Raw genomic sequence first — 16,043 nt, forward strand, 5'->3', positions numbered from 1 at the left:
AACTATTAATCTGGCAAGAAGTATTTGAAGCAACTATTTTAGAATTCAAGTCAAGATGAAAACCTGGGCATACTTGATAAAGTATGGCTGGCACATTTCTTGTGCACATTTCTTGCCAGCGTGATTGGTGAATGGTTACTGGACTTCACGGATTTGTTTGAATTGCCCATGCAGCTGTTTGTTAAAGTGCATTCTTCTTTTAAAAAATAAGAGGCATCATCTTTACTCTTTAACCAAGGTACTTAAAAAATGAACTTTTTGGTCTCTCAGCAGATATTCTGAAATTGATCCTATTACTACAAATTTTAGTGTTCTATGTACAAATATTTATAGGGTTACAGGTGGAGGGGACCTTACAAAAATTAAAGGTGCAGCTTCTTTTGAAGCAGAATCAGTTCTACAAATTCATACAGAGGAATACACACTGAAGTTTATAAGCACAAGCATGTGGGTATTTACACAGACTGAAGACATCTCCAAAATTCCCTTCAAAAGTAACTTCCAACCTAAACTCTAGTTGTACATCTAGATCAGGAAGCCATCTCCTGCTATCAAGATTTGGTTTGAATTCATTCAAATTACTTGGTTAGGTTCCTAAAGGCAGGACATTCATCCCAACTTTGGAGCAAAGATTCACAGCAAAGAAGTCCCTGGTGGGTTGGATCGGCAGTGAAGGTCCAATGGAAGCATTATATGGAAATACCAGAAAATGAAAAGGCTTTGAAAAATTATCTTGGATTGGGGCCGGAGAGATAGGACACCAGGCAGGGCTTTGACTTTGCACATAGCCGACCCAGGTTCAATCCCTAGCACCCCACAAAGGTCTCCCAGTCATCCAAGAGTGATTCCTGAATGCCAAGCCAGGAGTACCTCTGAGCACCACTGGGTGTGGCCCGAAATCCAAAAAGAAGACAAAATTATCTAGATAAAAATCATCTGTATGAAGACACAGTAAAAAAATCACTAATTGTTTCAGAACTTTACAATATAAAGTCAAACTACAATTTTGCTATTCAAATTATTAAAAAAATTCAATCTTTGCCTGCTACCATATTATGCAAAACTATACTCTTTATAAGTATGCCCCATGCTGTTCAGTTTCTATAGTTTTTGTCCAATCTACTCTCTTCTAGGAATCCAGAGAGCTTTTGTCCAAAGAGGTGACATCTAGACTGAGAAAGGTTTCATGCTCAATGGCTTATAATGAAATCCCCAACTTCCTATTCAACACAAATGTGCTTGGTGATAGAACTCCCAACTTTCAAATTTCTTTGGGTCCTTCCCTGCAGTCATAGCTCTGTTACACCCAGTAACACTCAGGGGTTACTCCTGGCTATGCACTCAGACGTTGCTCTTGGCTTGGGGGACCATATGGGACACCGGGGATCGAACCGCGGTCCGTCCAAGGCTAGCACAGGCAAGGCAGGCACCTTACCTTTAGCGCCACCACCCGGCCCCTCTGGCACATTTCACTAAATTTTGTGTACTAGTTATCACTCGTATATATTTGGATCCACAGGAGGTGGCTATGGGGAATGGTTGCCCATAATTCTGATGCTGCAAAGGCACTATTTTGAACATGTCTCTGAAAGACAGGGTCATGGGCCAGAGCGACAGCACAAGGGGTAGAGTGTTTGCTTTGCACATAGCCAACCCTGATGTGTCCCATATGGTTCCTGAGCCTGCCAGGAGAAAGTTCTGGCCCCAAAACAAAAACACAACCACCATCACCAACAAAAACAAAAACAAACAAAAAAAGAAAGACAGGGCCATGTGTTTTAATTTTGCAGTTAACTGAGGGGGTGACACAGACTGGCTGTTGTTTTAAGCCCCATGAGATGAATGAACTGGCCTCCTTGCAGGTTTTGATAGAAAAGTATTATTTTAAAACTATAAATGTGAGTTTGGACTACACTCAAAGACCTGGCTCTGCACTCAAAGATCACTCCTGATAAAGATGGTGAACCATAATTGACTCCAAGAATCAAACCAAAATCAGTATTCTGCAAGGCAAGAAACTTAACCACTATACTACCTGTTTGGCCCTCTAATTTTCGTGTGGGGTGGAGTCACATCCAGCAGCACTCAGGGTTCTCAGAGTTATTCTTGGCTCTGCACTCAGAACTTATTCCTGGCAGACTTTGGGGACCATATAGGATGCCAGAGTTCAAACCCAGTTTGTCCATGTGCAAGGCCATAGAACCCATAGTTCTATTGCCCCAGCCCTTCTTTTTCTTCTTAAATAAAATTTTGTTTGTTTGTTTGATTTTGGGCCACACCTGGCCGCACTCAGGGGTTACTTCTGGCTCTATGCTCAGAAATCGCTTCTGGCAGGTCCAGGGGACCATATAGCATGCTGGAGATTGAACTCGGGCCTGTCCCAGGTCAGTAAGCATGCAAGAAAAATGCCCTACTGTTGTGCTATCACTTCAATCCCGGAGAGATAGCACAGCGGCGTTTGCCTTGCAAGCAGCCAATCCAGGACCAAAGGTGGTTGGTTCGAATCTTGGTGTCCCATATGGTCCCCCGTGCCTGCCAGGAGCTATTTCTGAGCAGACAGCCAGGAGTAACCCCTGAGCACCACTGGGTGTGGCCCAAAAACCAAAAAAAAAAAAAAAAATTTAAGGAAATCTGTCAGTTTATTGGTTATTGCGGAAATAATGGGACAAAGACTTTAGGGAATTTAGGCAAATACCTACAAAAATGGCTTGAAAAGCCAGTAAACAAATGGATAACCACTGCCTTTATTAAGAAATACTGCTTTATCTCTCTCTGTCTCTGTCTCTCTCTGTCTCTCTCTCTCTGAGGCTATAGAAGGAAAAACTGCCTTTTTTCAGTGTTATTTGATTACATTATTCAAAATGTCCAGTTCCAAACAAAAAAATCAGAAAACTGAATAAAAAATATGGTTCATATACAGAAAAGGAGACTGAGCAATCATCTTTGAGGAAGATTAGCCATGAGATTTAAGGACTCTTAACTTTCAGGAAGCCAGAATGATATTGCAGGGATTATGGTGCTTATCTTGCATGTTGCTAACCCATATTTGATCTCCAGCACCACTATGTTCTCCTGAACTTCACCAAGAGTGATTCCCTGAGCATCACCAGTATTCAGTTTAACCTGAATATTGCCAGTTGTGGCCCAAAAACCAAAAAAGAAAAAGTTGGGGGGAGGAAGACTTTATTCTCTTAAATATACATCAAGCACCTGATAAAATTACCAAAGATCTAAAGGAAGTTAGGAAAACAATTCATGAAAAGGAATATGAAGTGTCATTAAAGATATAGAAAAAAGATTAAGTAGAAATTACAAAACTGAAAATTATAGCAAGCTAAAATTAATTCTTTTGGCTATAGCCAGCAATGTTTGAGATTAATTCCTGATTCTACACTCAGGAATCACTCCTGGCAGGGTTTGGGGAACCATATGGGATGCCAAGAATTAATCTGGGATAGTTGCCAAGTACAAGGCAAGAGCCTTACTAACCATTGTATTATCACTTCACCCTTTAATTAAAAATTTACCAAAGGAATTTAACAGAATATTCGAGCAGACAGAAGAAATCAGAAAATATTAAAAGACGGTAATTTATGGGCTAGATAGTACAGTGGGGTAGGGCACTTTTTTTTTTTTTTTTGCTATATAAAATATTTAAGCACCATGATTACAAGGGCACTTCTTTTGCACACCGTAGACTCAAGTTCAAAACTTGCCTCCTAAATAGTCCTCTTAGTATTCTCAGGAGTGATCCCCAAGCACAGAATAAAGAATAGGCCCTGAGCACCACTAGCAAGAGATAGATAAAGATAGAGATAGAGAGAGAAGGAGGGAGTGATAAGAGAGAGATGAGGGAAGAGAGGGAGGAGGCTATTTAAATTACTAATTCAAAAAGGAGAAAGAAATATGAAAGAAAGAAAAGCCTAAGAATTTTTTAAGTAAAGAAAAATATCTTTGGGGTGGTGTTCACAGATCTTTCCTGGCTCTGCACTCAGAAATCACTCTTATTGGGCTCATGGGACCATATGGTATGCTGAGGACTGAATCCAGGTTGTTACAAGCAAGCAAAGTGATCTATCTGTTGTACTAACACTCCTGTCCCCAACAGTTCTTATTCTTTAAGCATATAGATGGATCATTCCACAACTTTTCTGCTTCTGTGGTTTCAAATAAGAAGCTTTACATTTTATTGAGGATTCCTGGCACATGACAAGTTGCTTTTCTCTTGCTACTTCTCTATTTGCCTCTAATTTCTCTTTCTGTTCCTTGGCCACCAGTGCTCAGGGAAATGTCCAGTCTAGATCAGACCATCCTAATTTTGGCACAAGGTATGTCTACCATTTTTCTCTCAAGAAAAGAATTTCAGGAAGAGGGTAACAGAGAAGCAAGATAGTTTTTATTGAAACTTATTTAGAAAGATATGAGAGGAGAGAAAGAAAAGTCTGGGAGAGAAACACGCATCTTCAGCATGAAAATAAGCAGAGAAACAGAGATAAGTAAGATATGTGTTCATTGGAGAACAACAAAAAAAGAAAAAGCGAAAGCTCAAAGTTTTAAAATAGGGGCCGGGCAGTGGCGCTAGAGGTAAGGTGCCTGCCTTGCCTGTGCTAGCCTAGGACGGACCGCGGTTCGATCCCCCGGCGTCCCATATGGTCCCCCAAGCCAGGAGTGACTTCTGAGCGCATAGCCAGGAGTAACCCCTGAGCGTCAAATGGGTGTGGCCCAAAAACCAAAAAAAAAAAAAAAATTTTTTTTTTGAATAATATAATATTTTTCTTACCTGAAATGAGATGCTTGATTTAGGAGGCAGCTATAGTCATCAGGAAGTTCTATCAAAGTATTTCTTTTTCTAGGGTACCTAGAAATGTAATTTAATGGTAATTTTATTTATGAGTAAATAAGTCCATATCAAAATATAATTATAAGGAAGGCCTGTCATAAAAATAAAAAAAAATCCATATTGCAATCCACAGTAATTCCTACTGTTGATTATATAATATCCAAACTTTTAGACAGAATTCTTTGATTTGGGGCATATCCTACCGTGCTGGTATGAACCCTGTCAGTGCTCAGGGAGTATATGTAGTACAGACTTGAACCAGGTTTGTGGAGCAACATTTGCACTTCCTGCATATATTTTAAATCTCTTATCAGAACAACAACAACAACAACAACAACAACAACAACAACAACAACAAGTCATGGCTGGTGTAGGTGTGTGTGTGGGGAGAAGAAATCCTCATTCATTGTTGGTGGGAGTGTTGCCTGTTTCAACCCTTAGGACAAATAATATGGTTACTTCTCAAAAAACTAAGAATTGAGTTTCCCTATGACCCAGCAATTTCCTTCAAGTATCTACCCCAGGGGGCCAAAAAACTATATTCAAAAAATATATTTGCACTCCTAATTCACTGCAGCACTAGTTACAATAGCCCAAGAAAATGAGCCCTAGAGACAGCCTTGAAATAGCCTTAGAAACTACCCAAGTATCTGAAGAAAGGAACTCTTATTTACTGCTAGTGGGATTGCGATCTAGCCCAGCCTTTTGGGGGAAACAATATGGAGATTTCTCAAAAAACAAAAAAAAGGAAATTGAGTTCCCATATGATCCAACTGTACCATTCCTAGGGACATACCCTAAGAACACAAAAGCACAACATAAAAATCTCTCTGGGGGCCAGAGAGATAGCATAAAGGTAGGGCATTTCCTTGCATGCAGAAGGACAGTGGTTCAAATCCTGGCATCCCATATGGTCCCCCAAGCCTTCCAGGAGTGATTTCTGAGCATAGAGCCAGGAGTAACCCCTGAACAAAAACAAAAACAAAAAAATAAGGGTTGGAACGATAGTACAGCAGTAGGGCATTTGCCTTGTACATGGCCGATCCAGGATGAACCTTGGTTCAATCCCCGGCGTTCCATATGGTTCCTCAAGCCAGGAGTGATTTCTGAGCACATAGCCAGGAGTAAGCCCTGAATATCACCGTGTGTGGCCCAAAAAGCAAAAAAACCCAAAAAACAAAAAAAAACCCCAAAAAACTGAAATAAGGGAAAAATTAAAATAAAGGAAAAAATTGGGGCTGGAGCAGGCATCTGTCTTGCCTGCGCTAGCCTAAGATGGACCGTAGTTTGATCTCCTGGCATTCCATGTGGTCCCCCTAGCTAGGAGTGATTTCTGAGCGCATAGCCAGGAGTAACCACTGAGCGTCACCAGGTGTGGCCCCAAAATTAAAAAAAAAAAAAAACAGAAAAGAAAAAAATTATTGTGATTCTTAGACTCCCCTCTTCCTTCTTTCCTTCTCTCCCATCTGGGGCTCAAAACTGGGTAATCTGCACAGTTTGTGTGAGCTATCTTTCTAGCCGGTCCTGTCTTTCCAAGGTGATGTGGATATACTGCCTGTGGACGGTTACAGAAGCTGGACCCTTAATCTCTATATCATAAAAGCTTGGTTAAGAGGCAGGCAGCATGTGTACATTTTCAGTTAAGGTAAAAGAGATCAAGGGTTGAGAAAGATGAGAAAAGGAATAGGTATAAATTATACTGTCTCATAATATTTGCTTATGAATAGAAATGATCCTGGTATTAAAACCAAAGTGTCCAGAGTCAGAGATAGCATGGAGGTAAGGCATTTGCCTTGCATGCAGGAGGATGGTGGTTCGAATCCCGGCATCCCATATGGTCCCCCCGGGCCTGCCAGGAGAGATTTTTGAGCCTAGAGCCAGGAGTAACCCCTGAGCGCTGCCGGGTGTGAACCAAAAACCAAAAACCAAACCAAAACAAAACAAAACAAAAAAAACCAACACCAAACCAAAACCAAAGTGTCCTGGAATTTAGTGTTTACTCTATAATTATTATTGATTTTAGTAATATTATTAATTACTCTAATGGTATTAGAGGCCATTAATACCTCTTGTTTGCTGACACAATTTAATAAGAATGAAAAGTAGACCCTGTACATAATATAAGCCACTCCCTAGGAGGGATACAAAGAAGATAATTATATTCTGGCCCTGTTGACTTAATTGTTTAGTATGACTCAGAGTGCTGGCACATATATATTCCACACACTTGTGAACACATACATATGAGTGGATATATTAGGACAGGTTTCAGAGAGGAAGAAACATCTAAATTGGTCCCTAGATATGAGGTGGATTTTGATGAAGTTATCACTTAAAGTGGATAGGGCTGAAGAACTTTCTGTTGCATGATCTTGAAGTATAAAGAAAGGAAGGGAAGATTAAAGAAGGAATAGTTTTATTTATATCTCAATTTATTCTCTAAGAGAAAAAAGCAGCTTAGAGAAATACTGTGACTACAGTTTGATTTCAACCAGTCATAAAAATGTGTTTGTCTTGGGGCTGGAGTGATAGTGCAATGGTAGGGTGTTTGCCTTGCACGGGCCTTGGTTCGATCCTGACATCCCATTTGGTCCTCCAAGCCAGGAGCGATCTCTGAGCACGTAGCCAGGAGTAACCCCTGAGCGTCACCGGATGTGGCCCCCCCTCAAAAAAAATGTGCTCTCTTTCTTTGTCTTATTAGGTAGGTATGTACTTCCTTAGGAATGAAGAAGAGCCAATAGCTCCAAATAATTTGAGAAAATTACAGAGAAACAAATGTAGGAACAATCTGATTTTTGGCAAAGAATTAAGAGCAATGTGGGAAATAATGTATTAAAAAGAGGAAGACAAGCAAGCATTTCCAAAAACCAATCATTTTTTGTAACTACAATGTGCACAGGAGGGAAAAATAATTGCAATGTAAAACCAACCTGACTATGGTGCTTTTTTGCTTCAAGCAGTTTAATAAATCGGGATCTGAACACCACCTGTATGGAGAGTCAAGACAAATGTAATCAGCCATCATAATTTCATCAATATTCATCCAAAGGCAATACCCTTTCAAGATTTCTATTCTTTTCCCTCATGCTTCCCCCCCCCCCTTTTTCTGTACTTTTTTCCTCCCTCTTCTTTTTGGTAATTTTCCTAATTATTTAAATCTCATTAATTTATTTTTAAAGAGATTTACCAATCTAGTTCTTTCAAGAAAGAGAAAAACCATTCTCAAATGGTTTTAATCTCAAATTTTGCTCTTCTTCCAATATACTGGTAGTACCTTCCAGTGTCTAAATATAGGCAGAAACCAAATGACGGTGTACAGAGAAATAAGGCTAATATGGGTAGTGACCTGTATTACAGAACAGAGAAGAGGTAGAGGCATTGATTTGAAAAAAAATTTTTTTTTTTTGTTTTTGGGTCACATCTGGAAGTGCTCAGGGGCTATTCCTGGTTTTACACTCAGAAATTGCTCCTGTCAGGCTCAGAGAACCATATGGGATGCTGGGATTCGAACCACTGTCCTCCTGCATGAAGGTCAAACGCCCTACCTCCATGCTATCTTTCTGGTCCTCTTAGTTTGAATTTTTAAGACTTGACTAAACTAGAATCACTAAGTCATATATAAACAGGTTCCATGTTATCAAAGTCATATTAGTACTGCCTATGCAACTGTACTCAACACAGAGCTTGATAGTCTTAAAAAATCCACTTTGGGCCCGGAGTGATAGTTCAGTGAGCAGGACATTTGCCTTGCATGCGGCTGAACCAGGTTTGATCCCCAGCATCCCATATGGTCCTCCCATGCCCAACAGGAGTGATTCCTGAGCACAAAGCCAGGAGTAACCCCTGAGCACCATTGGGTGTGGATGAAAAACAAACCAAAAAAAAAAAATTCCATTTTGATTTATTTTTATCACAGAGAGAGCAGAATACTTTCAAAAAATGAGGAAAAATAGAAAAGAACCTAGAAGAAAATAATACAGAGACAGGTGGCAGGATGCAGGTAGACATTTATATATATCTTGATATGGGCCAGGGGGAGAGGGGAAATAAAAGAAAATTGAAGTTAAAGGAAAATATGAGGAAATATTATTAGAGTGAGAGAACTGTCACAAAAATTATGGAAAATGGTAAAGCAAAGATATGATAGAGCTCAGAATTAGGACTGTTGGGAGACATCAGTAGGGTTAGAAAGTTATACGGTAGAAAGAAAATTTGCAGTAAGACACCCATTTCTGTGAGATATATTACGGCTAAGTCTAAATAACTTAGATCTACCAAATCACTTCTTTTCCTCCTCACTCTCTCTCTTAGGCAGTTAATACATAAGATGTGCTGATGTTTTCCATATAGCCCCGAGACTGAAATATTAAAAATAAATTTATTTTGGTTTGTGGGCTACACCTGGAGGTGCTCAAAGGTAAATCCTGGATCTGTGCTCAGTAATTACTCCTGGCATCATATGGGATGCTGGGGATTGAGGATTGAACCCGGTCAAACCTGGTTGGCTATATGCAAAGCAAATGCCCTACTCACTGTGCTATAAGCTCAGGCACCAAGAGCAAAGTCTTTTGATATTTAACTGTGACTATATGGCTTTAATATTATACCCTCAATCATTACTATATAACTGGGATAAGGCTGCTAGCTATGGAGCTATACAATGAATGGAACTCATAGTTAAGCAAGCAGAAACAGCAGTTGCCCATTGTTGCTGGTCTTGTTTCCAACTCCTTAGTTGTGAATTAGGACTGCTGTGCATTTTTGTTTTCACCTGTAATCAATGTTACTCTTAAATCTTAGCAATAAATTTTTTTTGGGGGGGGAGTCACACCCGGTGGCGCTCAGGAGTTACTCCTGGCAGGCTCAGGGGACCCTATGAAATGCCGGATTCAAGCCACCGTCCTTCTGTATGTAAGACAAAAGCCCTACCTTCATGCTATCTCTTCAGCCCCAATCTTAGCAAATAATTTTAACTTAAACTCTACAAATAATTCAGTTATCCAATAAGATTCTGCCTCCATGGTACCTCTGGAGAAGGGGTCTTACAGTATCCCAATATTCCTGGAAAAGCAGGAACAAATTTGTGGGTAAAGATAGATAGCTACAGAGTGCACTGTACTCTCCTTCTGCAGAATCTGCAAGAAAATAAAAATACAATGAACACATTATTCTTACTTACTTAGACAGCCTGCTAATAGTTTCTTCTTTGTTTATATCCACTTGAATATTTTATGGAGTCTATTTTATATTAAAACTGTGTATAACAATTAAGTCACAGTGACTGTTAAGTATGCTTCTGTTGAATCATTCTCCTTAAGACGTTTCTAATGTCAAACCACTGCATGACATAAAATACAAAGTCCTTTCAGGGCATAAAAGGCCTAGGTACATGATCTTCCCCAAGCTATCTTAGTACTTCATCTCCTCCCATACTCACCTCTTTACTCTGACTACAGGAAGGTCTTTGCATATATTATTTCCTCTGCTTAGGAATACTCATCTTTGATCTTTCTGTTGAGCTAATCCCAATTTCCTTTCTTAATACCATCAATGTCATTTTTTTGCTTAAAAAAAAGAGAAATCTCCCATTATTATTTTCTTATAAGACTAACATATCCTGGCCTCAGCTTATTCTTGATTACCTTTTGTTCGTTTGTTTTGGGCCCCACCCAGTGGCGCTCAGGTTTTACTCTTGGCTCTTCACTCAGAAATTGCTCCTGGCAGGCTTCGGGTAGGGGGGACATATGTGATGCTGGGAATCGAACCCGGGTCCATCCTGGATCAGCCACATGCAAGGCAAACACCCAATCACTGTGCTATCTCTCTGTCCTCTTGATTAGCTTTTTTTTTTTTTTTTTAATGTTTTTTGGGTAACACCTGTCTGTGATCAGGGCTCAATCTTTGTTCTCAAGAATCACTCCTGGATCTGGGGACCATATGGGGTACTGGGGATTGAATCTGGGTTGGCACACCAAGGAAAGTGCCCTACCTGTTATACTGTATCTCCAGCCCCTACCAGTTTCTTTATCCATTCATCTGTTGTTGGACACTTAATTTGTTCCCAGATCTTGGCTATTGCAAACAACACTACAATGAACACAAACATGCATATACCTTAGTGTTTTTGTGTTCTTAGAATCAGTACCAATGAGAAGAATTACTGGGTCACATGGTAGTTTGAAACCTCATTGTCATTTTGGTTTACATTTCACTGATAATCAGTGATGATGAACATTTTTTTATATGCCTGTTGGCCAGAAGCATGTCTTCCTGAGAGCTTGTTTGCTTGGAGGAGATGCAACTATTTGCATACCTTCAACTGAAGAACCCTAAGGTTCATCTTTATTTGAGGAAGGTTATCTTCTTAGTGTTTTGGGCTACACCTGGGAATACTCAGAGTTTACTTCTGACTCTATTCAGGGATCACTACCGGCAGATTACAGGGATCATATGGGATGGGCTGTCTTTTTTTAACCCAGCAAACAATTTAAGGGGTGACACACATGGAATAGTGAAGAAAGAAGGGGACATGTACCAAGACAGTTCAGTGAGATCAACCCTTGCGATCAATGGAGTGACAGGTATTACAGCCAGATCGCCTTCACATCTACTATGTCTTCTTTAGAGAAGTTTCAGTTCTTCCCATTTTTTGATGCATTTTGAAAATGATTTATTATATCTTAGGTGTTAGGCCTCTGACAAATGCATGGTGCACAAATATTTTCTCTCATTTAGTTGCTATCTCTCCGGCCCCAAGAATTGTTTCTTATAAAAGATCATTTAGTACTATTCAGAGATGGTTTGGTTTAAATGAATTTGCATTAAAATTTTTTATTAGGGGCCAGAGAGATAGCACAGTGGTAACATTATTTGCCTTGCATGCAGCCAATCCAGGAGAGGCGGTGGCTAGAATCCCAGCATCCCATTTGGTCTCCCAAGCCTGCCAAGAGCGATATCTGAGCTGAGTGTGATCCAAAAACCAGGGGTTACTCCTGTTTCTGCACTCAGAAACGGCTCCAGGCTTGGGGACCGTATGGGACGTGGGGGATTGAACCGTGGTCTGCCCTGGATCAGCTGCATGCAAAGCACACAGCCCTACCACTGCCCTATTGCTCCCCTAATTTTTTTTTATCATTTGACTTTGAATAACAACCAAACGGAATATTGTTTGGATGCCTTTTTCATCGACTATATTGGCTCTACCATACTATTCCCTCTAGTCTATATATATATATATATTGTAGCTTGGCTCTTGTTGTTTCCAGTATTCTATCTCTATCTTTGCCATTTCAATTACAATGTGTCTTGGTAGTCTTCAATTTGGGTTTATTTTGTTTGGAACTCTTTTGAGCTTCCTATATCTGGGTCCATGACACTATCCCCAGATTGACAAGTTCTGTTTACATTTCTTTTATTATTAATTCTTTTCTTCTTTTCTCTTTTAGAACTTCTTATAATGTAAACAATATTCTTCTAGAAACTGTCCCATAAATCTCTTAAATTTTCATTTGTCTTAATTCTTTCTCCTCTTCTTCTTCTTCTTCTTTTTTTTTTTTTTGGTTTTTGGGCCACACCTGGCGGTGCTCAGGAGTTACTCCTGGCCGTCTGCTCAGAAATAGTTCCTGGCAGGCACGGGGGACCATATGGGACACTGGGATTTGAACCAACCACCTATGGTCCTGGATCGGCTGCTTGCAAGGCAAATGCCGCTGTGCTATCTCTCCGGGCCTCTTTCTTCCTCTTCTGTTCTTTGTTGATAGTTTCATCTACTTTATTATTTATTTATTTTGGCTTTTGGGCCACACTCGGCAGCGCTCAGGGGTTATTCCTTGCTGTAATCAGAAATTGCTACTGGCAGGCTCAGGGAACCATATGGGATGCCTGGAATCAGCATCCTGGGTCATGCAAAGCAAATACCCTACCGCTGTGCTATCTCTCCGGCCTTACTTTATTTTTTATTTTTTATTTATTTATTTTTTTTTGGTTTTTGGGCCACACCAGGTGATGCTCAGGGGTTACTCCTGGCTGTCTGCTCAGAAATAGCTCCTGGCAGGCATGGGGGACCATATGGGACACCGGGATTTGAACTAACCACCTTAGGTCCTGGATTGGCTGCTTGCAAGGCAAACACCACTGTGCTATCTCTCCAGGCCCCCTACTTTATTTTTTAACATACTGCTTTTTTCTTCCGTTCTATCACTCTGCTGCTAAAATCTTTTTTTTTTTTTTTTGGTTTTTGGGCCACACCCGGCAGTGCTCAGGGGTTACTCCTGGCTATCTGCTCAGAAATAGCTCCTGGCAGGCACGGGGGACCACATGGGACACCGGGATTCAAACCAACCACCTTTGGTCCTGGATCGGCTGCTGTGCTATCTCTCCAGGCTCTTCTGCTGCTAAAATCTTTATTCTCTGATTTCTAACAGAAGAATGTGTGTATCCTCCTCCACATACACTTTATTATACTATTTTCTTGTTGAAGTTTTTGTCTACTGGTTCCATCAATTCTATGAATATTCTAACTATTGCTCTTTGAAGTCTTTATCAGGGAGGTTAGAAAACTGTGCTTGGGGTTCTTCCCAGGTTTTTGTCTTTGCCCATTAATACTGATGATTTCCTCTTCATCTTCACTTTATCTGGTGCTATATTTGGCCTAGAGATGATTGGTCTGGTTTTCTGTGAACCTGACTGGCCATTTGGGGTTCTGTAGGAAGATGTGGCTCTGGGTCTGTGTTCTCAGTCTCAATGCTGGGAATTTACAGTCATAAGCTTGCTGTATCATCTGTAGCTTTAAGAATGTGCGACATCCCAGCTGTTGATGCCTGACAGTGTGCTAAGGTCCTATATGCAATAGACTTTGCCAGAAAATTGAATCTGAAGGTCAAGAAAATGCAATAGCAACAGTAATGAAAGCAGCCTTGCATTTCTAGTAGGGGTCTATATTTGAGAATCTTTGAGATTTGAGCACTTGAAAATCACTTTATTATCAGAATCAAACCAGTCTGGGAAGTTTGGCAAGGTCTGCTGCTCTAAGTTTCACCAGGCCTAGCATCTAATGTTCAAAACAATGGGCTAAGAATGAAAAAAACAGTATGGTGATTTTTTTTTTTTTGGCCACACTTAGCGGTGTTCAGGGGTGTTACTCCTGGCTCTATGCCCCGAAATCGCTCCTGGCAGCTCAGCAGACCATATGGGATGCCAGGAATCGAACCTGAGTCCGTCCCGGGTCGTCTGCATGCAAGGCAATTGCCTTACCGCTGTGCTATCTCTCTGGCCCCCAGTATGGAGATTTAGGTGCTTGTCTCACATGTGGCTGATTCTAGTTCAAGCTCCAGCAGCACATAAGGCTCCCTGAGCACCACTAGGGGCATTCTAGAGCAAAAAGCAGGCGTGGCCCCAAGCACTGATGGATGTATCTAACATATATTAACGTATATAAATAATCCTCCCCAAAACGGCTATATGTGGCCATTTCTTTGGTCTCTGTGAAAACATTCTGGATGCCTGCATTGGTCCTATATTTTGATTTTAATTATAGGTTTAAACTGGAGTTTGGCCTGACTTTTTTGTCTCATTAAGATGGGGGATATAGGTTTAGAATAAACACTGACTGATCAAAGAGGTGGGGATATGGGGAAGCAGTTTTGCCTACTCTTTGTATTAATGACACTGAAGATAAAAGTTTTACTTACAGGTCAGCAGTTCTTCAGGTGGAGTTACCCCCAGTAAATAATGGAAAAACAGTGCAGCACAGCGAAGGTATGGAGTGATGCCATTCTTCAAAGAAACCCACAGATACCAGCCAGGAATACCACATTCAATGCAGCTAAAAAGCAGTAATTTTGGAATAAATAGAATATGATCAGATGAAAACCATAGATTTGTAACACACTTTTAAAATATGTAACTAGGAAGGGTGGAGAGATAGCATGGAGATAGTACATTCACTGTACTATTACTCCAGACCAGGGGTCCTCAAACTTTTTAAACAGGGGGCACTGTCCCTCAGACCACTGGAGGGTCTGACTATAGTAAAAACAAAACTTATGAACGAATTCTAATGCACACTGCATATATCTTATTTTGCAATACAAATACAACATGTGGCCCGCGGGCCATAGTTTGAGGACCACTGCTCCAGACCCTTATCCACTTAATTTAAAAATATTAAATATTTAATTGGCTTGGTTTTTTTTGTGGTTTTTTTTTTTTTTTTTTTTTTTTGGTTTTTGGGCCATACCCAGCCTGCACTCAGGGGTTACTCTGAGCAATGCCCTACCCACTGTGCTATTGCTCAGCCTCTGGCTTGTATGTTTTTTAAGTTTTCTCTTTAACACAAGACATAAAAGACTAAAAGAAATTAATTTGAAAGACCAGTATAGTGGTTTAGGATGTCTGCAGCCAAGCAAGCTGATTTTGTGTTCTTGGTGTACCACATACAGATGTTAAAATCTGATTTTCCTCTTAGTTTAACCCTTATAATAAAATGCAAAGCATAAAGATTCACCATAATTTACTTATGCAGTTAAGGAAAATTAACAGTCATAATTTCTATATTAAAATTGATAGGTGATTTACAGGACAGAAAAACTACTCTATATAAAACTATGATGGTACAACACAAAAAGTAAATTCTAAACTTTATATGTATCACACTGATGAAAGAGGTTAGGAGAAATCTGTGGCAGGAGTAAATGGAAATTTTTTATACTTTCTGTTCAAATTTTTTTTGGTTTTGTTTTTGGTTTTTGGGCCACACATGGCTACTCCTGGCTCTATGCTCAGAAATCACCCCCGGCAGGCTTGGGGGACCATATGGGATGCCGGAATTTGAACTACTGTTCTTCTGCATGCAAGGCAAACGCCCTACTGTTGTGCTATCTCTCTGGCCCCTCTGTTCAATTGTTTAATAAAATATAACACAGATCTAAGAAATAGTCTAATAAGTTAAAAATACATTAAACATATACAAATACATTCAGCACCTAATGTAAAAATGATTGGCAGGAGGTGATACTTAGCCACTTTTTGTTTTTTATTTTTGACCACACCCAGAGGTACTTTGGAGTTCTTCTGGCTCTGTACTCAGGAATTACTCTTGGCAGGGATCAAGGGACTCTAGAGTACCAAGGATCAAATCTGGGTCAGCTACCAGCTAAGCAAGCATCCTACCCACTGTATCATCTCTCCAATTCTTATAAAGTGC

The 16,043-nt window shown here is 40.2% G+C and overlaps 1 protein-coding gene across 1 annotated transcript in view; it reads right to left on the reverse strand.

Moving 5' to 3' along the window:
• The window catches only part of UBR1 (ubiquitin protein ligase E3 component n-recognin 1), a 152,732-nt gene that overhangs the window by 13,633 nt on the left and 123,056 nt on the right, over positions 1 to 16,043 (reverse strand). Inside the window, exons 41-44 of the mRNA XM_049782441.1 lie at positions 14,530 to 14,663; positions 9,867 to 9,975; positions 7,771 to 7,827; positions 4,781 to 4,858 (exon numbers count right to left, since the gene is read on the reverse strand). Coding sequence (XP_049638398.1) covers positions 4,781 to 4,858; positions 7,771 to 7,827; positions 9,867 to 9,975; positions 14,530 to 14,663 — 378 coding nt within the window. The remainder of the gene's footprint in view (positions 1 to 4,780; positions 4,859 to 7,770; positions 7,828 to 9,866; positions 9,976 to 14,529; positions 14,664 to 16,043) is intronic.

Source organism: Suncus etruscus, chromosome 10 (genome assembly GCF_024139225.1).
Source record: "Suncus etruscus isolate mSunEtr1 chromosome 10, mSunEtr1.pri.cur, whole genome shotgun sequence".
NCBI lineage: Eukaryota > Metazoa > Chordata > Mammalia > Eulipotyphla > Soricidae > Suncus > Suncus etruscus.